This window comes from Globicephala melas, chromosome 20 (assembly GCF_963455315.2).
Source record: "Globicephala melas chromosome 20, mGloMel1.2, whole genome shotgun sequence".
Classification (NCBI taxonomy): Eukaryota; Metazoa; Chordata; class Mammalia; order Artiodactyla; family Delphinidae; genus Globicephala; species Globicephala melas.
In genome coordinates, this window is record NC_083333.1 from 10,171,282 (window position 1) to 10,196,277 (window position 24,996).

The 24,996-nt window shown below is 56.1% G+C and overlaps 1 protein-coding gene across 3 annotated transcripts in view; it reads right to left on the minus strand.

Moving 5' to 3' along the window:
• The window catches only part of WSCD1 (WSC domain containing 1), a 52,697-nt gene extending 29,927 nt beyond the window's left edge, over positions 1-22,770 (minus strand). Inside the window, exons 1-5 of one of the 3 annotated variants that reach the window (XM_060290789.1) lie at positions 22,670-22,770; positions 11,446-12,146; positions 4,927-5,041; positions 4,401-4,585; positions 103-224 (exon numbers count right to left, since the gene is read on the minus strand). In XM_060290789.1, the coding sequence (XP_060146772.1) occupies positions 103-224; positions 4,401-4,585; positions 4,927-5,041; positions 11,446-11,872 (849 nt within the window). In that variant the 5' untranslated portion in view covers positions 11,873-12,146; positions 22,670-22,770. Of the gene's footprint in view, positions 1-102; positions 225-4,400; positions 4,586-4,926; positions 5,042-11,445; positions 12,147-12,368; positions 12,389-21,304; positions 21,436-22,669 lie in introns of those variants that run through there. The other 2 variants (XM_030861661.2, XM_060290790.1) reach the window with 2 other exon arrangements.
• Between the last annotated feature and the right edge of the window lie 2,226 nt (positions 22,771-24,996).

Genomic DNA, 24,996 nt, shown 5'->3' on the forward strand with positions numbered 1-24,996 from the left:
GACGGACAGCCGCAGCCCCGCACGGGCACCTGCCCCTCCCTGAGACCACCACTCAAGCTGGACGGTTAAAGGACAGGGCTGTGAGATCATAATTGCTCTTACTTTCTGGGAGCAAAATCCTGAACACGTCTCCACGGTCACGTTGGCCTGTACCAGGGAGTCGGGGAAGGCGTGGGTGACGTTCTCCAGCAGTCGGAAGCAGCCCCGGTACGTGACGGTCCTTCCTGCGGGGAAGGAAATGGGGTTCCGGTGAGAAATGGTGCCTACCATTCTTGGGGCCTGTCACAGAGGAAAACAGTGGCTTCAGAGGCCAAAACAGGTGGAAACACACTCAGGAAAGGCAGATTTCCAATCAGAGAGGGCAAACTGCCCGTAGAGGCTGTGGTCAAGCCAAGCTCCTGAGAGAAACCAGGCACCAGAACCTTTGTTAGCCTTGGTCGCCGGGGTCACCGACAAGGGACCATTTGCTGAAGCTTCTGAACTCATGTCTTGCTTCTCCTGCCAGCCCTCGGGGGACAGTGTGCGTCCTCTCCTCCTCCTTCCCTTCCTTCCTTCCACAAATCGGGACTGTGCGTCCATTCTGTACTAGATTCTGCACTGGGTGACCCAAGAGATTGACACTCTGGAAAACTCTGTCCTACCCACGCACGCGCGAAAAGAAAAGTCGATTTGGAAACCTGAAATCCTGCCACACTCCTTCTTGCTGTGCCGTCGAGTCACACCACTACTTTGCTTTCTCTGGTCTTGAACTCCCGCCAAATTCTAGGAATACTCCTCAAGCCCGTGGTACACAGGCTGCCAAGTTGTTCTACAGACCTTCTGGTGGGGAAGTTCAGCTCCCTAGTTGGCTTCCTTGGTGTGGGGACAAACCTTCTGGAATGTTCCGGCACCAACTGTTCCTATTTCCTCCAGACTCCTCAGAGTTTCTCTGGATGGCGTCCTGATTCTCATCCCATGCTCCTTTTAACACAACATCTCCCGGGGCTCAGCACCTCTCCCGGTTCTCTCCGCCTGCCACACCTCTTGGAGAGAGCAGGAATCCTCTAGCCCGCCGGCACCATGGCGGGAGGCTCTCTCCATGCAAAACGACAAAGCAGGACCAAACTCTGGGTCTGGAAGCCCATCCTATCGACCATGGCACCAGTGGTCTGGGCGTCAGGGCACGGACCTATCAGGGCACAGAGGAAGGAAAGCAGCCTGGTGCTGGGAAAAGAGTCCACGCAGAGCATCCTAACGACGGCCTGGGATCAAGCCCCGGCACCGCCAGGGACTCAGTCAGCAATCTGGGCGTGTCATGGACTCAGAGACTCTCCATTTTCTCACCTAAGGAACGCCTGGCGGCTAGAGTTGTTCTGAGGGATGACACGCACCCACATGCCAGCCCCCATGGGGCTGCATCTCCCAGAGCCACTTTCCTGCCCTGGATTTTGGTGCAAGGGCCTGGGGTGATGACTTGTGCAGGACCCACAGAACTCCATCCTGCCCTGTGGCATGACTGGGCCCCCAAAGGACAAAATATCTAGACGGACTGGGCTGTGGTCCTCGGTCAGCTGCACTGGGGTGGGACAGGCTCCAGGGAGACAGGCTTCGGGCCACATGGCAAGGGAGGGTGAGCAGTGTTCCGGTGAGTACCTCCCTGCTGCCTGGGAGGAGGCTGCATCTGGGTCACCCCAATGCTCCCCACACCCGGCCCAGGGCCTGACACACAGCAGGTGACCAATATGTGCCGACAGAATAAGGAATTGGACACGACAGGGCAGGTGAGGGCGCGGCACAAGCTGGAACAGGTCAGTGATACAGGATGCTGCTACAAGTGCAGTATCAGCTGCCTCTAGACTTCGCCGCTGTGACTGTCGGGGAAGAGGCTGTGACCCAGGGCAGTCCATTCCACACCCTTCCCTCCCGCTCCCCAGGTGACAGCTCCAGGGGCGCCTGGGGCAGAAGGACGCCTCCAAGATGGAGCCACTGATGACCTGCTCTGCACCTCCCCCTGATCCCAACCCGGGGGGCACCTTCACGGCTCTTACTCCTGTGAGAGCTCCTTGCCAGTGAGAAGCTGAAATTTCAGATGGCCGGTCACCTGGTCACCTCTTGACGGAGATCCTGTCGGTTCATGCCCTTGAGAGGGGAGCAGGCCAGCAAAGGCCAGCCGTGCAGGCTCCCCAGCCTGCCGGAAGGGGTGGCTGTCCCACCGTTTCAACATTAACTGTGACAACAAGTCTAGCCAGCTTGAGATCTGAGGCTGGCTCGAATGACTGGACCATCTGACCCTTAACCAGTGGGCAACCTAGAGCCAAGTACTGATCTCTGAGGGTCAGTGGCTGAGCAGGCAGGACAAGCTGCCAGGGCAGCCCAGAGCCCACGTACAGACCTGATCCACCTGGCGGGCAGGGCTGAGGAGTCAGGGGGGCTAATGTTGTTTGAACCCAGGAAAATCAAAGGTCCAAGAAGCCCTCCTGGAGCAGTTTGGTCCTCAGGAAGCCCATGTGGATGCCCAGATGACAGGGCGGGACTTGATACATCCATGTACCATGGCAAACTGCTAAGCCAGGACAGGGCCTGCCACAGAGTAGGTGTCAATGAGTATCTGTTAAGTTAATGGCTCATTGGTGAATCCGTAGAGTGCACTGTCAGGGTCTCCACCCCTGTCCCCATTCCCCCATCCGGAGCCCTGGTTCCCCGACAATCCTGTCTGAATATAGAAAGCACTGGAATAGCCTAGCTGGCCGGGTCTGAGCACTGAGCCACTCTCCCCATCACTCCGACCCCAGAGATGGCAGCCAGTGTTGGCTTTGCAGCTCACCCATGCTCCTCTGAGCTGGGCTTCTGGACTGCTTAGCAAACTCCTTCGTCACTCGGAAAGCTCTCCCAGAAACCCCTCTGCAGTCTTCGCGTCTGACCTGACCCCTTTCTCTGAGCTCTGTCCAGTTCTCGAACTAATCCATCAGCTCTCCCGGAGCCCTGGTCCATGGCCAGAGGTGGCTGAGTTCATGAGTTGATGCTCCTGGATGCTGGGCTGTGCTTCCATCACCTGCAGTCTCACACTCGCCAGCGGTGGGGGGAGGTCTCCCACGCTCTGACTGTTTCCCAGCCTGGCCCCTCCCCGTCAGGAAGAGGACGGCCCCCCAAATGTGCAAATGTACACAGCCATATTAATTTATAGAAGGGCCTTTTATAGTTACAGCAAGTGGATCTGCAGCTCATCTTGCAATGAGGACAGATCCGAGTTTCACCAACGCCTAGCTGGGTCCTCTCAGTGGTCATCTCTGTTGAGATGACATCTCTGCACTTTCAGGTGAAATTCCGGGAGGTTCAGTCTTGCTGTTTGATGCATCAGTTTACTCTCCCTCGTGGTCGATTATTTCCCCTGAGTTCTATAATTTTGAATTGTAAACTCATCTTCAGTGGGAATTCAGCGACGGGAACCCTTTACACCTGGGTTGGTGGCAGAGCTCCCAAGAGAGAATTTTGCACGTGCCTCTGTTGGTACCTCCAGATGGCCCAGAGCCAAACTTCATGTTGGAGCTTTCAGGACCAGGCAGATGGCACAAATCTGAACCTTAAAACGCAGACAAACGCAGGCCTGCAATTATAAACTCTTAGGTTATAAATTCTTAGGAAAATTGTTTTTCACCCAAAGCTCAGGTCAAAACAGACAAGTTTTTCTATTTCTGGCAGGTTTTTTTTTTTTTTAATGTAAAATTTCACTGATTTATACTTCAGTGAAATTGGATCCAACTTTATACAGAAGTTTCAATCCAACTCCCTACCCTGACAGGCTCAAAGCCTCCTTTTCTGTCCTCTGTGGACATGAAAACCTAAGCCGTGTGATCACCAAGATGAGCAACTTCCGCTGGCGGAGACCCAGAGCTGCACAGCGTCCTTGATTACCTTCATCTCACCACTGTGACTCCTACTTCCCACTTCTTTCCTGGAGCCAGGGACTTCCTTACTTTCTTGTTAGTTCAGCTGTGCATTTAAGACAATTTTACCCAGCATTTCTAGGTGTTTCATAGCTAGGAAACATTCAGACTACCTGGTCTGCCCCATTGCTAGAAATCAAAGTCTGCCTCTGCACTTCACAAACTAGACTGGAAACCAGAGAGGGGAAGCAAACTGCCTGAGGCCACACAGCATGTCTGAGACACACCTAGACCTAGGCCCTGGGCCTCCTGATCAGTTTCTCTCTCCTGTAGAGGATAAGGAAAGATGTGCCTCGGTCATGAACTCGAGCGAACTTAGGCTAACCCCACACCCCTGCCGCGAGCCTGTCTGGGGAAGGTGGTGAGGAAGGCGGAGCACAGGTTCGGTCCCATGTGGTTTGGATGAGGGGCTGCAGATGCGGGGGTGGTGGCAGAGCAGGGGACGGACGGAACTCAGGGACAGACTGGCACACTCACGCTTCCTGGAGCCGGGCTGCAGCTGCTCCACGCGGTACACGGAGAGACGGCCCACACCCCCGCACACGGAGCTCTTCTCCCCTTTGCATTCATGGTTACACTCCTCTGGCCCCATGCTCATTGCTGGGAGCCGGTTTCCACAGTAGCATTCGGCCCCGGCCTCCAAACCGGCATAGACGTAGGACCTGCAGGCAGAGCGGGGCCTGGGGTGAGTCCTGACCTTGGCCCAGGGCACTGAGGTCTGGTTCCAGGAATGGCAGCTGGGTCTGGGGCCAGGCTAAGGGTGAGTCCTGGCATTGCAGGAAGTGAACCCCGGGTCTCCTGACACTGAGCCCAGAGCTCTTTCCATAACCCCCTGCCGTCCCGTCAGTAAACTTTCTTTGTTCCGGACAACTGGGATCTGATCAGTCGAGCTCTGCTTACACTATGACAGCCGACTGGAAGCCGACGCATCTCCTCAGGGACACCACTTCCACTTTCTGGACCTTATTTCCAGTGGAGCTGATGGTCAGGGTCCCACACTTACCGCTCAGCGCACGCATTCTGGCAGTGGGAGACGGTCATCTTTCTCAAGTCAAAAAACACAGCCCCCTTCAGAGTTCTCTCCTGGCCGTCATCACTGAAGCATCCCATGTATGTGCCTGCAGGCGGGAAAGAACAGCAGAGGCTCAGAGGCCCCGGATAGAGGGGAGATTACCTGGCTCCACCCTTGGCATTGCCCTTCCTGGCTAAGGCTCTTCTCAGAGAAGCCCAGGGGATGCGGCTGTGGTCCAACCCTCCCTGAAGCGCCTCTGGACACTTCCACATTGTTCTCGTCCTCCCCTTTTCCTAGTTAATGGCCCACTGTCCCTCCAGACACCCTGCCAGGAGCCTGGCATCAGACAGAATACAACTTTCTTCCACTGACCCTCACCCACTGAGTCTGGCTCGTTTAATTTCTTCCCCTGGACCCCTCTCCTCTCCATCCCTACCCTTCCTAGGCTGCAAAAGGCCTCTCTGCCTCCAAAAATGTCTCGATAGGCAGGTCCTGTCACCTCCTCGTGATCCAGAAGGAAGAAATGAGTTATGGAAAGTCTGATCTTAGCTAACATAAAGATCTTGCAAACAGGGAGAGTTATATCAAGAAGAAAATCTGCCACCCCAGGAGGAAGTAAGCCCCCATCCCTGCAGGTGTGTAAGCAGATGCTGCTTACACACCTGTTAACATGTAAGAGAGCTGCCCTGTGTGGGAATCATTAGGACCAAGGGACAGCTGAGCCCTCCCCAGTGAGGGCATCTGTGGCACATTCCTGCAAAGGGACACTAGGGGACAAGACTCCACAAAGCAGCGACAGTGTTGACCCAACCGTGCACATGTCAATGGGAAACAGCCCTGACCTGTCACCTCAAGAGAGGGAGCTGCCTCCCAGAAATGCACAGCAAAGCCTGGAGAACTCGAGCACTAAGCAGGTGTGTCAGGTGTGTAAATGTCATGTGCATCGCAGCGCACTGAAGGAACTGTGCATTGGGAGTTTGCAAACACGCCATCACGTAGTCCGAGCTGTGAATGCACACCGTCAATAGCTGAGCCCAGATCTGGACCAGGCACCCGTGATAAAGATGCTTCTCGTCTCCAGGGCAACGCCTACACTCAGTTCCAGGATGTCTCGGGTGGCGCCTGAGCGGTACGCTGCAGCCTCCGGAAATTAGGCTGTCTCTGGGAAGCCGCACACCCAAGGCCTCCCAACAGCCTGCCAGCTCCCAGACAGCTTTGCGGGGAGGAGTAGCGATCTCATCCACCAGTCCAGGAGCTCCCTGTTCAGGCCAGACTGGCTTTTGCTGCTGCCAAGAACCTGGCCCAGAGCAGCAGCTCAGGGCCGCCTGCTGAGTGGTTTGGAGGAGTGGGTCTGCCAGCCTTCATTCCTGGGTCCCAAATCAGGGAGTGATTTTCCCGGGTGTGAACAGCACACTTAAATCCATCTCTGACCTTGACTAAATCACTTCAACATTCTGTGCCTCAGTTTCCTCAAATTTCAAATGCATAAATGCAACCCACCACCCCACCCAAGCTCATCCCTCTTGCCACATTTGGACATGTCCCTGCTCCCTCCCGCATGTCCACACTTTACTTCCTACCTGTCCTTGACAACTTACAGCCCTGACCACTCCAGCCCACTACGGCCTCTCCTTTCTCTGAATTGAGTGTCTGAAAACCTTGCTGTCACCCAAATCCTTATCGTTAACTGTTGTTGTTAAAAATCGTGTACACCTGTGTATCCTGTCTCTGTACCATGACTTAAGGCTCATTGAGGGCAGGGACCACACCTTCCCCTTAGCTGGTGACTCACCACACAGGGTCAGGCACGATGCCAACAGTGGGTCAGAGCTCCTAAAACCCACACTGACATCCTGCAAGGGTGCGAGAAGGGGAGCAGAGAGCCCAGATGCAAGGAGGGGCTGGTCCCATTGGCTGCACCAATGTGCGATTCCCAGGGCCCCAGGTTAAGAAAGGTAAGGCAAGAGGAAGATGACCAAGATGGGGGAAGATGGGACTCTCCGCCATGCCAGGAATGGTTGAAGACCCAGAGACCTCAGGTTAGAGGACCTGGGGCTGAGGAGACAGCAACAGTCACCTTCTCAGTGTCTGCCAAAGGGTCTCCCCCCGCTTCCAGGCTATGAACCTCTTGAGGTCACCTTCATTGCGGATGCCCAGCGGCACACACGTGGCCACACCCAGTGTCTGTCCATGGACACAGGCTCCACTCCTCTACTCGGGACCCCAGACACCCAGTCCCCACAAGCTTCTCTCTCTTTATATAAATCTCAGGACTACCAAGACCAGAAAGCTCTCACCCAGGTCAGTGAGAATCAATCGCTCTCCTTAGCCTGCCTACTTAGTTAAAAAAAAAAAAAAAAAAACTAGCATTTAAGAAATTTCTGATGTGTGTTGCTCAGCAAAGAAGAAATTCTATTATAGCTTTCAAGTAAACATCCAAAACAAGCTCAGGGGTTGCTAAACATTTATCACCGTTGATGGGAAATTAACCAGAAGGTTCTAAAGGTGCCTGGGCTCAAGACCCCTGAAGGCTGAAACCGGCGCATACACATTTTGCGGGGAGAGTGGGGAAACAGCCCTAGGGAATGGGCTGCCTTAGATTCAAATCCAGGTTCCACTACTATCTGACTGCGTGATCTGGCATGTGCAGCTTCCCCTTCCTGAGCCTCCACTTTCCCATCTGTAAAATGGGGAGATGGTCTCCTGGAATTCATGGGGTGGTTGTGAGAATTCCACGAGATAACACAGAAGGTATCTAACGCAGGCGTGGCACGTAGTACGGGCTCAGCGGTGACTGCTTTTATTGTTTATATGTCATTATTAACAATAAATATTTTTACATGACTATACTTCCCTGAAATGCAAAATCCTTCGTCATTAAAACGGTGACAGCACCGCTGACATCATAAGGCTGTACAAAGATTACATTAAATGAAATAACAGATGTACATCTAGGCACGTCACAGATGCTCAGATAAGTAACAGCTATAACTATTCTGATCCTACACTCTAACCTGGGGGCCGAGTGTGACAATGGCTCCGTAAATTTTTTTTTTAATTTATTTATTTTTGGCTGTGTTGGGTCTTTGTTGCTGCACGCGGGCTTTCTCTAGTTGAGGTGAGCGGGGGCTACTCTTCATTGCGGTGCACGGGCTTCTTATTGCGGTGGCTTCTCTTGCTGCAGAGCACAGGCTCTAGGCATGTGGGCTTCAGTAGCTGTGGCTCCCGGGCTCTAGAGCACAGGCTCAGTAGTTGTGGCTCACGGACATAGTTGCTCCGCGGCATGTGGGATCTTCCCGGACCAGGGCTCGAACCCGTGTCCCCTGCATTAGCAGGCGGATTCTTAACCACTGCGCCACCAGGGAAGTCCCGGCTCCGTAAATATTAGCGGAACACATTAATAAGAGAGAAAGAAATGGTTTTGAGCAGTCAGGCTTGGGTTCTTCAAAAACAAGAAGAGGCTAACCAGCTACCAGCTGGCCATCGGGTGGAACTGACCGGTCTGGAGGGGACGCCCATGCCCCGCTGGTCCCATCTCAGTTTGTAGCAAAGGCCTGAGACGCAGGCGCCTCCCCCTCTGCTTGTGAGGAGGAGAGGAGCCCCTTCTCTTGGAAAAATAATGAATGGCTTTTCTAACTCCCTGACAGAGTTAGAAAGAGAGAATGTGCAAAAAGAAAGGACTTCCCAGGGATGCACTGGGACACATTCTGAGACGGATTTATTACTTTCGGCTGAAACGGAGGCGATATATTATTGTCTGTGACTCCGCATCTGCTCATTTGCACATCAAAATGGACATGCCGTGAGGCTATTAACGATGGCTTTGGAGATATTGCAATGTCTTTGCAAATTACTATCAATAAAAAACAAACTGGCTATGGAGAAGTTACTATTTTTCCCCTAGTAAACTTACTGACATTTTATTCCATTATGGATGTTGTCCAAGGTATAATGAAATGCTCAGTGATTGATGGGACCTCCTGCAGCTTCCAAGGCTTGCCTGCCGGATCCCCTTACAGGGGGATGGCAGGCTGCCTGGGCCGCAAAGAGACGCTCTCTTTGTCTGCAACCCCAGCAGCTGTCCCGAGGGCTGGCCTGCAAGCTAGCCTCCACCAGGGAGGCCCCCCTGGCTGTGCGGGGCCCACAGAGCCCCAAGAAGGGAAGGGGGCTCCCAGAGGATCCTCAGGCCAGTGCCTGCCTCTCCCCACTTTCTCTGAAGATCTCCAGCCAGGATACCACAGCCTTTCCCAGAGGGCGAATTCTTCCTCCAATCCTGGGGGATATTCAAAATACTGAATAACCTATTGGGGCGGGGCACCAACCTGTCAGAATTATCACCATTCAACACCAGAACCTGACAGTTCCCGCTGTACCAGGCATTAACCCTTCACTTGCTAGGTTTGGGGGTCACCAGGGAGGGTCAGCCAGAGCATCAGAGTGTGGAGGGCACTCAGGGGCTCAGGGCAGAAACTGGTGGTGTATAACGGGTGACGATCGGTCCTGTTTGCATCTCACCACGATCTCCTCAGCGTTCACGGCAGCCTCTTCCATCGCCTCTCTAAATGATGACTTAAGGGGTACCCACTGGTTCTCCTGGATATACGTATTCTATACACAGGGCTATAACCAGGTCACCCTGAGTCCTCTCCTCTGCTGCCCAGTCACCCTGAAGCCAGGTTACAAAGAACTTGTCACTTCTGTCTAATGAGCCCCAAGCCCTTGGCACGTGCCTCTATGATGCCTCAGTCACACTGTGGGGTAATCATTTGGGTGCACATCTGATTCCACCACCAGACTGAGCTCCTCAAGTGCACAGTGAATAGCACACGTGGAGACTCATACGTAGGTCCTCAGTAAGTGTGGACTGAGAGAAATAAAAAGAGGAATCATGGCTAATTTGCCCAAGGTCATAGAGCCCATAACTGGCAATACCAAGAGAGAAACCCAGGTCTGTTTTCAAAACTTGTGCTCTTTCCATGCCTTCTTTCCAAGAAATCCATGGCAACTTTGTTTAGTCACTTACACTTTAGTCTAAAGGAGTTACACTGGTATAGCCTGCATAGAGACCCAGCTTCTAGATGTGTTGGGCAGAGTTTACAGAAATTGTATCTATATGAAATGAGCTACAGAACCAGTTCCTCAATTCTCCCTCATTCTTACATGGAAGCCTTGCTGAGGAATCCCACGCAAGGGCTATGACCTAGAGGATTTCAGATGAAACTTCATTCCATGGAAGTTTCTTTCTTGTAGAAGGCAGAGTCCTCCAGTCTTCACTGTACTGGGCCACCAGACTCATCCTCTAAGGCTCTTGCCTCATCTTCTTCTATATCCTGCCACTGAGGACTCTAAGCTCCAACTCCACTTCTTATACTCAGGATAGCAGTTCTCCTGTGATTTGTGGTACAGGACCAAATGGGGTGGTGACAGGGATGCTGGGACACTGACTGAGATCAGTCCCCACCCAACAATAGCTGTGACACTCCGTGGGTGCTCACGTCACACAGGCTCAGTTAACTGGGCCCTGCACAGTTTGGATAACTTGGTGTAAAGAGTCCCGACCTGGAACCAGGCTGATCCCATGATGGAGTCCCAGCTGCATGACTCTGGCGGTCTGATCAGCGTCCCGCCCGTGTCCCCGCGGCCTTGCTGCCTCCAGGCTGCACCCTAAGATGCATGTTCTAGCCTCGCTCCAAGCCCCCACTTGCTCCATAACGTACCCTTTACTGACCACCTTCTCTTCCCTGCCTCACTTCCCACTCCCCTACCAGTGTTCCTTGGATCACATCCCAAATTAACCAAGTCCATTTAAATCCCGATTTCAGGGTTTGCTTCCGGGGAACCCAGACTAAGAGAATGACCTTGGGGGAGTTTAAATAATAAGAGCTGCCAGTTCCTGAGTGCCAGCGAATACGTCAGGACGCCTAGCCCAGCGGCCCTCAGCTTTTGCGTGCACGAGGGCCACCTGGAGACCCTGCTGCTCCAGACTGCCGGCCCCCGCCCCAGAGTCTGGGACTTGGTAGGTCTGAGAATCTGCACTTGCAACAAGCTCCCAGGTGATGCTGAGGCTGCTGGTCTGGGACCCTGCTTTGCACACCGCTGCTCTATATGATCACATTTAATCCTCACCATAACCCTGGGGCAGGTATCTCAACCTCCATTTCCGAGGAGCCCATAGAAATTAAGAGACGTGGTCACCCAATAAACTTGGAGCTGAGCCAGGATTCAAGTCGAGGTCTGTCTCAGCTCCAAGATGCTCACACATCTCAACCTCCAGCCACGTGCGAGCCCAGCTGGGGAGCGAGCAAAACTCCAGAGGGCTTCCCCTCCCAGGCCCCTCCTGTCTGCCTCGGAGCCGGGGGAGGGGCGGTGTGGGAAGGCCCTGGGCTCTCGGCGCCTACTTCTCGGGCTGCCGCCAGGGCCAGGGAGAGGGGACCCCAGTCCTGTGCCCCCGAATGGGGCCCCTGGGAGTAGCTCCCATACAGGCAAGGAGACCCGGGGCTGAGGACCTACCTTGGCTGCTGGCGGCTGGCCTGGGGGCCTCGGGGCCCAGGGCGGACGGCCCCTGGGGGTCCCCCTTGAAGTGGTGGAACCAGCGGCGCCGCAGCTGGCGCAGCTCGGAGTTGCGGCTGCGGAGCCAGCGGGGGCCGGGCCGGGGCCGGGCCAGGGGGCCCCGCAGCACGTCCACGCCGAGCAGCAGCTCTGGGCTGACCCGGGGGTCGTGCAGGGCTCGGCTGTCCAGCAGGCCCACGCCCAGCGCCACGGCGGCCACTGGCAGGGCCTGCAGGGGGCCGGGGGCCCGGGGGCCCGGCGGGAGGCCCACGCGGGCCCGCTGCAGCAGCAGCAGGCTGCCGGTCATCAGGTAGGCGGCTGTGAGGAAGAAGAGCAGGAACTGCGTCCGGCGGAGAAACTTCTGGAGTCGGAAGAAAGGTTTGGCCATGCCCCTGGGCGGCAGGGCTCCCGGCTGGAGCCCAGGGACGGCTCCTAGCACCCAGGCGGGAGGGAGGCTGGGGCCTGCGGAGGCGTCATCCCTGCATCCCGGCAGCAGCCTGTGCTCTCCTGGGGTTACTGTTCCTCCCGCCTGGTTTTCAGCAGGTGCTCACGTGACACCATCACTTAACTCCGGCCCGGACCCTGCAGCTGCAGCTTCTGCCCAAGTGTCACAAACTCTGCCATCCCTGGGCTCTAGCGACCCTCATTTCCAGCTTATAAATCTGGAAAAGAAGAGAAAGGGCACTTAGATGCAATAGGAGGGTCCACTTCTCCCACTGCCCCAGGGTCAGGCACCCTGCACTCCGGGGCTCTGTTTACCAAAGGGAACTGCCGTGTTGCAAGAGCACATGACAGAGAGCTGGATTCCAGTCCCAGCTCTGCCACTGCATGACTGTGTGACATCAGGTGGGTTACTTCACCTCACTGGGCCTCAGCTTCCTCACCTGTAAAAGGGGGCTAACACTCTATCCCGGAGCGGCAGGAAGATCCAATAACGATAGCGGTAAGGAGGAAAAACAGTAGCAGAGTATGTTTAAAAAGGATAACCAACAAGGGTCTACTGAACAGCACAGGGAACTCTGTTCAATGTTATGTGGCAGCCTGGATGGGAGGGAGTCGGGGGAGAAAAAAAGAAACAAATAAACACCTTCCACTCCCATCAAAAAAAAAAAAAAAAAAAAAACCCAAAAACCCCACAGCAGTGTCTTTGTACTGAATCGTTACTTCATGCCAGGCCCTGAGCTAAACGCTTTATGTATCATCTCATTTAATCCTCACACCAACCCAGCGAGGTAGATACTGTACAGTACTATCCGCATTTTACAGATGAGGAAACTGGGGCAAAAGGAGGCAACGTAACGTTCCCAAAGTCACACAGCTGGTAAGCAGAGGGGCCGAGGTTTGGAACAGCCTGTATTCAGAGCCTGGACTCTGAACTGACACGTGGCCCAGCCTATAATGAGACCCCACCACCTACGTGTGCACCCAGCCCAAGGCATGAGTATACAGCAGGAGCTCAATACATGCGTGCTGACTCCCCGGGTGCCTTGGGGCTGCAAACTGTCTTTTGGAAATGCTTCTGCAGACGTGGGTCGGTTTTAACACAGGAGAGGGCACACGGGGAGAGAGTGGGCTTGCATAGTCTCCTAAAGGCAGGAGGCCAGAGCAGGAGAGTGCCCCAGGCCATGCACCTGCCAACGGGGCTGGACACCTGATGAGGTGAAGGGGGGAGGGCTCTCAGAGCAGCCGTCCGGGGTGCCCCTCTGCTCCCCAGGACTCAGCTCTCACGCTGGGCTTTGGTTTCCTTTGGCGGCGCCTCTGAAGTGCACTGTCACGGGTTCGCAGAGGGTCCCGCAGCTGCTGTGAGCCGGGCTGCTGGGTGAGGACGGCCCTTAACACAAGGACAGGCTTGTCCCGGGGAGAAAGACTCCTAGGAGCGTGACTAAGCCGCTGCCTGTAACAGGGCCCGGTACCTCCGCCAGGGCCCCACGGCCCCTCAATGGCTGCTCTGTGCCCTACGGACGGCGGCTGGGTGTGAGAGGAAAGACAATGTTTGGGCTCTTGCGGCCTGGCACTCCAGGGTCCCGGGAGGGGCCCAGACCAGCAAGACCCTTTTTGATTCAATGCTGAGAGCTGCCAGGTTCTAAGGCTTCTGGGGAGGGCAGGATCTGGGAATATGGGGGTCCGGTGGGTCCTTCAGGCTGGGGCAGGGGTGGCAGGCTAGGGAATCAGCAAATGAAGGTGGAATTAAACCCTGAGTCTGGGAGCCCTTCCAGACGGGTCTCCAGAGCTTTTATTTTCTCTCTAAGCTGGTGTGTGCCAGGCCCACCCCAGCCAGCCTCGTCAGATTTGTAGAACTGCAGGGAAAATGCCAAGAAGTCCTGACTGATCTCCCTGCCTCTAGCTTTGGCCCCTCCAATCCATCCTCTGCAAGGCCGCCAGGGTGATGCCACTAACACACAAATCTGATCATGGCACTCCCCTGCTTAAAACCCTTTTCAGTAGCTCCCCATGGCCTTGGGCTGAACTCCAAGCTCCTTAGCGTGACACACAAGGCCCCCTTCCTGATCCAGCCCAACCAGCTCACCTCTCGCCAGGCCCTTTCCTTCTGCTTCCCCATGACGTGTGCACATGTGCGTGTACACACACACACACACACACACACACACACACCCCACACACACACACAGAGTCCAGCAGAGCGACCACACAGCACATCTGCCCTGGTGCCTTTATACACAATGCATTTGATGTCTTTTTCTCCCTCTTTGCCTGGTGAATCCTTGTGTATCTTCCGAGAATCAGCCCAGGTGCCACCTCCTCCAAGAAGCTCTCCCTGACTACCACCTACCCACTGGTGTAGATTTCTCTGTCTTCCCACAGCCCGTGCTGACCCCCATCCCAGCATTCACCACCCCGAGATAATTTTAATTGTCCCCATACTTGTCAATCATCCCTGCAGGACTCTGACTGACTCAAGCCTAGAGGTCCTGCCCTATGCATTTTAGTAACCCTGGCCCCCAGCATGAGCCCCAGCAGCATAGATGCTCAGCCATCTCTGTTTCTGAATACATTTTTTAAAAATGAATGAGAAGCTACGTTAATAGGCGAATCATGATATCAGAAACCTCCTCCTGTGGGTGTCAGGGCAATGAAATCTCAAATTCCGGTTATTCAGAGCTGCGGGAGCCTCACTGGAAACACGGGAGAATGGAGTAACACGGAAGCGCAGAGGACGCCGCTTCACCAGTTCAGGTCTTACAGATACATGGAAATTAATAAGGGTGCCTGAGCTTTATGTTATCCTTCCTGCATCATGCTACGAAGAGAGGTTTCCGGATCTGCTTGCAAAAGGCTTCTGGTTACAAGATTGGGATTCTATCAGTGAAAAATCCTATAGAACTAAAATATAAGGGGAGAGAGGACGCCTGCTGTGGGGAGAAAGGTTCTGATGAGTTGGAGCCACAAGGTGGGCAATGGATCAGCTGTTCAGAATTTTGAAGCCAAGACCCGGCCAGAACTCCATACACATTTGTATACAGGCTCTGGGAGCACCCTGCAAAGGGCACAGTGGGATGCGGCACTGTCAGGGCGATCACACCCGGGTTCCCCAAGCCCCCCCCCCAACCAAGTCCTCTCTAGAGCCACCCCTTCCCAGAGGGGCCTCCCCTGGTCTGGGGAGGTGGGCACTGGACGTGGGGGCCGGGGGCAGCTACTTTCACGCCAGCGCTCTACGACCCTGGCCTCCTATAAGGCAGGCTGCCGCTCTGAACTTGCAACGTCGCGAAGCCGATTCCCAGCCCAGAACACCTGCCACAACAGGAACCCGTCCCCCTGCCCAGACTTCCAGCCCACTTCCCACTGATACTACGTTTGTCAGTCGTCCCCCACTCTCTGCCACGCTCACCTCTCCCCCAGGGCACAGATGACACCCGATCTCACATTCTCGCCACATCCCCAGATCCTAGCACACATCCGGCAGGGCAGTGCCCGTAAAAGTGTTTGTTGAGTGACTGAACCTGAAAGAGGCCTGGGGTGGGGGTGGGGGGCTGGGCTACTGCAGCATCTGCACAAGGGCTCACAGCCAAGCCACAGGGCAGCTGCACAGCGGGAGCGGCCAGCGCCTGGGGCGCGTATGTAGCCGCTGCCCGTCAGCTGTGCCTGCTGTACCCCAAGGCCGGGAGGCCCTCCATTAGAGCAAATCCACCTTGATCAAGTCACCGCACAGGGCAGAGCCTCAGGCTCCTCATGTTAAATGGGGGTAAGTACGCGTTGTCCTGGGATCGAATCAGGGAGTAAGCCTTCCGTTACCTACAGCCTTCAGCTTACCAGCGCAAAAGAGGCAAACGTGGAGACGCTGGAGGAGGGGCCTGCAGCAGCTGAGCTGTGGGGGGAATCAGCCACCCACACCTCCTCTCAGCCTCCAACTCCCTGGGGTGGGCGCACTAGCCCAGGCTTACTTGAAGCTGCCCCCATGCTAAGACAGCTGTTAGCGATCGCTTGCTTTTTCAATGCCACCATTTATGAAGCACTTGGCAGCGTGGAATAATCCAACTAGACTGGGTTGTGTATTTCACCTGCACCATGTCGTTTACTCCCATCTCCCTCCGAGGCAGATGCCCTGATCACCCCCATCTGAGAGCCCCGGTCTCTAAAGCTCAGCTGGGTGAAGCCCCTTGGCCGAGGCCAGACAAACCAGGACCGGAATTCAGACCCGGCTCCCTGCTCCCAGAGCCCACCCCACGCCCACTAAGCTTCCCGCCTCTCTCCCCACACCAGCTTCACACGAGGCAAGATTGAATCCTGAAAGGGGGTTAGCGTGTCTCCATCACCACCTTTTTGAAAACATGCCAGGATGAAGCCCCCAGACATGGTGCCTCACACGGTGTCACCCCCCCTCGCCCCACCCCTGTCAGACCTCCCAGATGCTGCCATGTGGTCAGCGTCCCAGCCTCCTGGGCCCCTCCCCTCTGCTGCAGGTCTGGACCATTCTTCCCCCAGGCATGCTTCCCATGTGACACCGCCTGTCTGGGAATCATGCAAAGTGCTTCAGGGGGACGATGGGGGGCAGGGGGCCCACCCCTACCCGAGGCTCCGGCCGTGTCGGGAGGGGGGAGGCAGCAGGGAGGCACGAGCCTCAGGCTGGACAGGTGGACGCCAGCTGTCCTGCCTGGCGGCCTGCCAGAGGCCCAGGTGTCACCCCAGAGGAGCCCAGGACCCAGGGGAGGGAGCCCCTCAGCTTCTTCCCAGGAATGAGAGGAGAGTATTGGGACAGAGGGGCTTCTGGGGGTCTCAGCTGGGGACTTAGACAACTGAGCCCTTGGCTGTTACTCTGTTGTTATCTGGGCCCCAGGTGGCAGCTGCGGCTCAGCCCGAAGGGACGAGGGTTGGGCAGATGACTCCAGGCTGGGGTTTCCAAGGGACTGAACAGGAGAGGGGTGGCGACAGCCGGGAGAGGAGAGGAGGCAGACCCTCGGGCCTGGGGGCTGGAGAAAGAGGTCAGAGACGGCCTGGGCCTCACCAGTGGCCACTGGGGTTCAGTCATGTGACTCCATCACCCCTCACCCTCCCCCGCCAGAGAGGACAGGCAGGCGAGGGGAGAACAACTCCAGCTGCCCCAGAAGCATTTCGGCCACTGCGGCCACTGCGGTGAGGGCTGCAACCCTCTGGGGATCCAGAGCGGTGCGCTCTTAGCAGGGTGATTGCCCTAAGCTCAAGGGACAGGGACCGCCGTGTTGCTCCCCAGACAAGGAGGTGGGCATTCGTGCTCTAGCAGTTCGGAGCCCCAGCCTGCGTGACCGGCGGCTGGGGTCGGGGCAGGCGGCTGTCTCAGCCTCAGGACCTCGGCAAAGCCACACCGGCGAGCTTCCAGCTGGGCTCAGCACTCTGAATTAGCCCTCCCCTGTCTCTTCCCACCGTCAACCCCTGCCTCTGCCCTGCTCAGGCTCAGTGCCTGTCCTCTGGACCCCGCCCCCTCTCCGAGACGCTGTCCCCTCCCAGCATCCTAACAAAGAGATCTTTCTAACACCAAGAACGAGCAATGCTATAGCCTGCAGTGGCTCCCCAGGACTCAGACGGCCAAGTTCAAGCGCCTCAGCCTGGCATTCAGTGGCCCTTCCTGGTTCAGTCTCCCAGCAACTTCCCTTCAGTATTCCTTCCAGAACTCGAAGCCCCACTGGCCAGCGTGCAATCCTTCATGCCCCCTTACACATACTCTTCCGCCGCCCAGGGATGCCAACGTGGGCCCCACCTTGTGGCTCTGAAAGGCTTTGTGGCTACCAAGGCTCAGCTCTAATGCCACCCCCTCCAAGAAGGTTTCCTGATCCCCAGAGCAGAGCCACTCCCCAGCACTCGACGGCGAGGCTGGATGCTCTGGGCGACGTGTCCTGCCTTGAGTCCCGGCTACGCTGCCCACTTCTCCTCCCAGCCTATGAGCCCCTCCTAGACACAGGCAGTGCCTCTGTCCACCTCTGGGTGGGGCACAGGGCAGACCCCAGAACTCTGTGCCCACTGGCCACCCTCCAAGGCTCAGGGCCATGCTGCCCTCATCCCAGGGTCTCACGCCTCTGGCTCTTGGAGATTCAGAAAGAGAGCAAAGGGCCCACTAAATACAGATCTGCGGGGCCCTGGGGTGGGACAAGGTCTGGGAAATGGGAATGGGGTGGGGTCCCTGCCTCTGAGGAGGCAAATCTTTTGATCTTCTGAACTTCAGAACTTAAAAGGTCCAAAATAAGAAATATTGCTAAAAAGGTATAAAACATAACAGTAAGGCTGAAACGCCATTCAATGCAAAGGAGGTGGGGGGAGGGGGGAATCCTCCAGCAAACCAAAGTGCTGGGGTTCATATAAATAAGAATAAATCTTTATGGACCATATTAGAGATTGCAAGGTACTTTCACACACTCTCAAGTGTGCTGAATGAATCAACAGATCATCAAATGAATGAATGATCTTCCCATAAACTGGTGAAGTCAAATCATTATCATTTCCGTCATGGAGATGCAGAATTTGAGGAAGACAGAGGGCAAATTAACTTGACCAAAGACAAATAGCTATTGCTAGACTGAACTCAAGTTTGAGGATTCCAGGTCTGTGGCATCATCTACCATATCACATGGTCTTCATCTGTTCAACTCCAGGGATGGAGATGCCTCCAGGCACCCCTCTAGGGGCCAGGGCTGCAAAGACAGACAGAATACGACCAAACGCGCTAAAAGGTATTTCGTCTTTTTAGTTGGTTGATGTGGAGCCCAACCCACTCTTGCAAGGGCCAATCACAGACACTTTTAGGCTATCTCTGGGCCACCTCTTTAGTAGAACCCGATTTTGTTCATGTGTTCGTATGTTTCTCCCATTGAGTGGCAAACTCTCGAGGTTTGTGCAAACCCCACTGAGTGATTTGGATAAATCTGGGCAAGTGGGTGGAGTACCCAGCCAAAGTGAACCTCGCCCTTCTCTGGCTCTGTGCCCGCCGTGCCTCAGGTCACTGGGATGGGGGACTTATGCCGGGGGTGGGGGAGGCCAAGACACCTTGCGCCTTCCTGTCCTCGGCACCCTCCTGGTCCCCTCATGAGTTTCCAGGAGCAAGAAAAAGAGAATCAAAGTGGAGGAGGAAAGCCTTAACAGCTACCAAGAGGCACACAGTGTTTCACGATGTACACAATTAATTCACCCCATTCTTCCAACTACTCTCAGTTCCGCATTGGGAGATAGAGTTCCTCCCTAAATACGTTCTCCAAAAGTGCCACCCTTCCAACAACTTTCCAGGTGATACGTCAACGTGCTGTTTGTCAAAACCACGAGGAAGAGAGATTAAAAGCCGCAGTGTGAAAAGAGGCCCAGGGAGAAGGTAGTCCAAAGCCACGTTCAAGCACTCACGCCTCAGAGGAGCAGGGCTTGCCTCCAACCCAGTTCCGCCCCTGCTGGTGGGTCTGATCATCACTCACATCCTGTGGATAAAGACCCCGAAGGTCTATAACACTGAGCTCTGCCCTGGCCTCAGTGTAGCTCCGGAGGGAGAGTCCGGGGCACTGGTCTCACTACGGCTGACTTGGGTCTGAGCCAGATAGGATGTCAAGCCGGGCGTGTCTACAAAGAGAAACACGCCCTCCTGAGAGGCGCTGCTCGGACATGGTTCAGTCCTGGTCTAGAGGCTCTGGGTTGCCTGTTCAGGCAGACTGTACGGGCAAGCAGCTCTGCAACTCACTGCCCAGCGCTCAGAGGCTCAGGCTTTAGCAGCCGACCAACGGGTGGCCCACAATATCCACTTCTGCCTGGTTAGGCAGACGGGAAGAAAGGGGCAGGGGTCTGGCCTTCTGCCTAATCCTAGCGTCTCTTCACTCCTAGCTAGACATGCTGCAGGCCACAGGACAGTGCCCCGCAGGGCTCCAACGTCCACCGAATGAGGGATCCCCTCCCCCCCAAATAAGGCATTCTTCCAGAGGAGCTGTGGCAATGGTCCTGCTGAAGACAGGGGGATGCAGCTGCGGGTGAGGGCCAGGGGGCTTCTCCTGGGGGAAGATGAGGCTGCCGGGCTCAGCACACCAGCCCAGCTGCCTGCCACGCTTCCTTCAGCGAGTGTGCATCAGAGATGAACACGGCTGCTCCTCCCCATGGAACTGCTGGGCTCTGATGGCCCACCGGGGCATCTTCTCCAAGGGACTGGTGAGGCCAGAGCTAAGGGTATGGCGTGGGGCTGGGGGCGGTGAGGGGAATACTCGAGGGAAACCTCCCTGCTGCCCTCTCTCCAGCCCTTGCAACCAGCAGGCAGGGGCGGCTGCAGGCAGAGCGGAGCCAGCCAGCTTTCTCTGCCTCCTGTATTCCACTCACCACGAGCCCTCACTCTCTGTGCCCGATAACCTAGGCTATTCAGAGGAGAGAAGGAAAAGGCCCCCCCAGCTCCTGTTCCCAATCACGGCGTCCCAACATGGGATAACCCGAGTGCTCCACAAACTGAAGCACGCCCTTCCAGCGGCAAGAGGGAGGACAGCGTCTAACGCTGTTAGAAAAGTAGAGAGGAGTTCCGAGTCTGTCCATCTTGGGAGCAGGTGGGGAGCAGGCGAGCGTGGGCAGCAGCGGGATCCCAGGGCAGGACGGGGTGGGGGGCTGGAACCCTTACAACCAGCCCTCCCACTGCTCAGAGAAGGGTCAGAGGTCTCCCTCTCCGCCCCCGCCCTCCCCACGGGCGAGCCAGCACCGAGCAGGCATCATCGGTGGGCACAGATGCTCAGGAAAACAGACCCCCGGGAGGTTGGTTACCCTGAGGCAGAAGACCCCCCTGGAGGCTTCGCATGAGAAACGAAAAACGCAATTAGTAGCCTCCAGTCGTGAGTTTCCGTCTACTCTTAGGAAAATGCAGAGCTCTCCTTGGAGTAATTTTTCTGGACGAAATACGTGCGTTTCGCCTTTGCCCGTGCCTCAAGTTCACCAAGAGACAGAGAAAATCCTCCGCTGACCGGAAGCCTGGCGTGGTGGCGGAACAAGAGCGAGCTGCCACTGTCTCCTCTTAGAAGAGGCAGTGCGCACCCCAAAGCCTGTCCTCGACCCCTCCCCAGATCCACGGCTCCCTCCGGGGAAACGGAGGGTCTCTGAGGATTCCAGGAGGCGGACGCGGCTTGGGAAACTGCTTTGCGCACCCCCGCCCCATCCCGCTCGTGCCGAAGCAGCCCCCCAGCCCGGCTCCACGCGCACACACTCCCGGGCGAAGCCGCCGTGGCCCGGCGAGAGGCGTCCCCCCGCCAGTGCGCCCCGGAGCCGGAGCAGGTGCAGCCCCGCCGCGCTCCCGGCCGCGTCTACACAAACTTGTTGGCCCGCGGCTGGGGGAACCCTGCCCGCAGCCCGCGCGGGGGTCCCGGCTGGGGCACCCGGAGATCGCACTCACCCCGCAATCGCGACCAGCTGGGGCGGCCGCTCCGGCGGCCACGCGCCCGCCTCCCTGGGGCGCCGAGCCCGCAACCCCGCAGTGCCCGGAGCCTAGGCGCCCTTGGCGCCCGCACGCCCCCGGGCGGCCCGCGGCGAGGAGCGGCCCGACGCGCCCCGGGCACAAGGCGCCGCCACCTGGCTCCCTGGGCTGCGGACGTCCGGGCTGAGCCGCGGCGGCGGAGTAAGCGGGCGCCGAGCGGGCGGCGGGCGGCAGGCGGCGGGCGGCGGGCGAGCGGGCGCCCTGCTCTGCACATGCTCACTCGCGCGGCCCGGGGACAGAGGCCGGCCGCCGCCGGGTCCTAGAGGCGGCCGTGCTACCGCCACCCTCAGCCCGCCGCACGTGGGAGGGGTCGCGGCTGGGGGGGCGGGGCGGCGCCCACTCCCAGCCCAGGTCCTGGGGACCAGCGCACTCGCGCTGCTGGGGAGCAGAGACGCTGACACTCACTCCCATACACACACACACACACACACACACACACACACACACACACACACACACAGCCTCGCTCTCCGTAAAATACACACACCGGGCGAATGCATTGGCGCTCACACCAACACGCGTCTACACAAGCACACAGGGCACGAGCACGCCGCCACACTCGCTCAAACCCTTGGGGACACACGCACACTGATTCAAACACACTGAATCACTGCTTCACAGACACCCTGACCCCTACACTCACTCACACACACACACACACACACACACACACACTGGGCTCTGTTTTGCTGGGGCACTGTGACAGGCACACCTGTACCTCCAGCCACCCAGTTTGTAACGTTCTGATACCAACTCACAGAAGCAGACACACACTGGATCACTGTCCCATGCAGAGCTAGACACTGACACCCACATCCTTATGCGTGCACACACAAACGCACACACACACCGCTGTCTGAGACAGTCACCCACAGAATCACTACCCCACAGACAAATACACTGACACTATCTCCTATGCCTACACACTCAGGACTCTACCGCCAGCTACTACACTGCCCCACACAGACCTACGGGGACAAATCCACACCTAGGTATAGCCGCCCACGCACCGGAGTCCACTGACAGACACACTGTTGTACAGAGAGTCATACTGGGCATTGGTCTGCAGGCATACACAGAGACACACACACACTGAGGCGGACAGGCACTGATACAGACCCACAGGTGTACAACCACACTGCTGTACACAATCCCCTTCTTAAAATAAGGGCTGGATCCAACCTTGAGGATTTCCCCTCCACGCCCCACCCCTGCTCCCCGGAAGCCCCCAAGCCACAGTGCTACCCCTGCCCTGCCAGGTGCATCAGCGGCCCCTGCCCTCACCCAGGGCTGGCTGCGGAGATGCTCCGGAGGCTGTGGACCAGCAGGGGCTGCGAGAGCAGGATGCGATGGCACGGCTCGAAACCGGTCTTCCTGAAAGGGAGTTTCATGCCTCCGACGCCCGCTAGGGGCAGCGCAGCTTGGCAAGGCTCAGAGGAGCCCATTTTCAACAGGTGGAGGGCGGGCCGGGAGAGGATTAGCCTGGAGACCAGTTGGAGCTCCGCTTTATGTAGATCAGTCAAGGGGCACCCAGAAGGGAAAGGGACGCGCTTAAGTTTTTCAGGCCAAGTGCCGGAATTAGGAGAATCAGCCCTCCTCCCTGGGACGAAGGTGGGGAGCTCTGGAGTCCTTGGGGGAACTGGGAGAGGGCACAGGGAGTGCGGGGTGTCACTGGCTTGCAGAAAACCCCCCATGCACGTCCCTGTCAGAGTGTGAATGGGTGTGTTGCTATTATTACCAACAACAATAACCCACTGTACATTTTTGATTTTTGCAGTCCTCTCCAGGACCAGCTACATAATTTGTGGGACCCAATGCAAAATGAAAATGTGGGCCCTTTGATCAAGAATGAATAAGAACGTCAAGAAACAAGAACAGAACATTAAACCCAGTGCGGAACCCTTCTGAGCACGGGCGCCATGCTCTGCACAGTTCTTGTGCTGGTGAAGCTGGCCCTGAACTCTTTCATGCCGGTGGTCTCACTTAAAACTCACAATAAGTGGTGTGTGCCTTCACCACCTTTATCTGCAAATTAGAGAAAATACACCCATTCTTGGGCTTTTGTGACAATCAAATAAAATGCCTGGTGGGTTCATAGCACACTGTCTGCTGCAGGGTACACAAGTAACGCCTTTTAGTAAACATGATAGGAAGAGCTTTCTCCCAAGGCTTTGCTACAATCCAGAAATACCACCTGTGCAATGCTCTCTCGATCCACAGGCTTGTGGTGATTTCTTGTCCTTCAAATGTCGCCTCCCCAGAGGCCTGCCCAGACGTCCCAGCTGAAGCCCCCGCCTCTCTGTCCACTTCCCAGGCTGCATAAAGCATACTGCCCCATCCTCACCTTGTGGATTTATTTGTTTATTGTCTGTCTTCTCTTCCCAGCCCCCTCTCAGCTCCCACAAAGCCACGCGAATTTCTATCCCATTCAGAACTGTTTCCTCCGTGCCTAGCTTATTCTGGGCACATCGGCATGCCCACTAAATATTTATTAAATAAATAATTAATTGGTTTTTTTTTTTATAAAAAATGCAATGTGCCTAGCATGACACATTTTTAATGAACTCCAGCAGTTTCCCAGTGGTCACCATGTGTCTTCCCAAGGACTCAGAGACTGCTTCCTCCAGTTCGGGTCCACAGACAGATCCATGTTTGTGCCTGGCCATCTTACAATGGCCCAGCGGGTTCTACCGACCATCAGGGAGACCAGGAGGGAGAGTGTGGAGGGCTCATGGAACCGCGTCCCCCTGCCAGGGGCCTGTGGTGGGAAACGGAAGCAGGTGCCCCGCCGATACCCGCAGGCATCTGCATCCAAGCTTCCTCGTCCTTTGACTACCTAGCTCTTGGCTTCTGCTCCATCAATACCCTGGCAGGGTGACACGGACTTGACTGTCCCAGAGTAGCCTGTGGAGGTTGCCTTTCACTCCTGGTGGAACCCTGCATCATTGGAGCAAGCATCGTTCAGAGAGCGAGAGAACCTCTGGCAACATCTGAAAAGAAGGGGATGCAGTTTCTTCTTTCTTCCTTTGCTTTCTTCCCCTGTAGTAGTGCTGTGACTTACTGATGCCCCCTCCGTGCGCTCAGACCTGCAGCTGGCTACAACACTTTGCTCTGCTGCCCATTTAGTTGCTCTCTCCCATGAGTACTGCAGAGACTTAAATATGCCTTTGTGAAGACTCCAGCCACACAGATGATAATTGTACCCCCTGCTGAGCCGTGCCTGCAGATACCAGACCAGGCGGGTGGCGGGGGGGGGGGGGGGGGGGGGAGGGGATTCTGTACCTTCCTGGGAGGGATGACTGGTCTGGTCTGGGACCATCTGGACTTCCTAGGCATGGACCAGAGGTGCCCTGAAAGTTTCAGGAATTCAGAGGTAGCGGAGAGAGACTGGGATTAGTACGAGGAGAAAGGCTGAGTTTCTTTTCTGACTAGACCAGAATAGGCTGTGTGGCCTCATGCAAAACCTACCTTTCTATGTCCTGGTTTGCCTTTCTGTAAAATGGGCAGGTTGTTTAATTGATATTCAAGGGCGTTTCTTCAAGAGAGGCAGGGGAACGAAATGAGGGTGCTTTGAGGTCAGTTCTGCTTCTCTAGTTGGGCAAATTAAATCC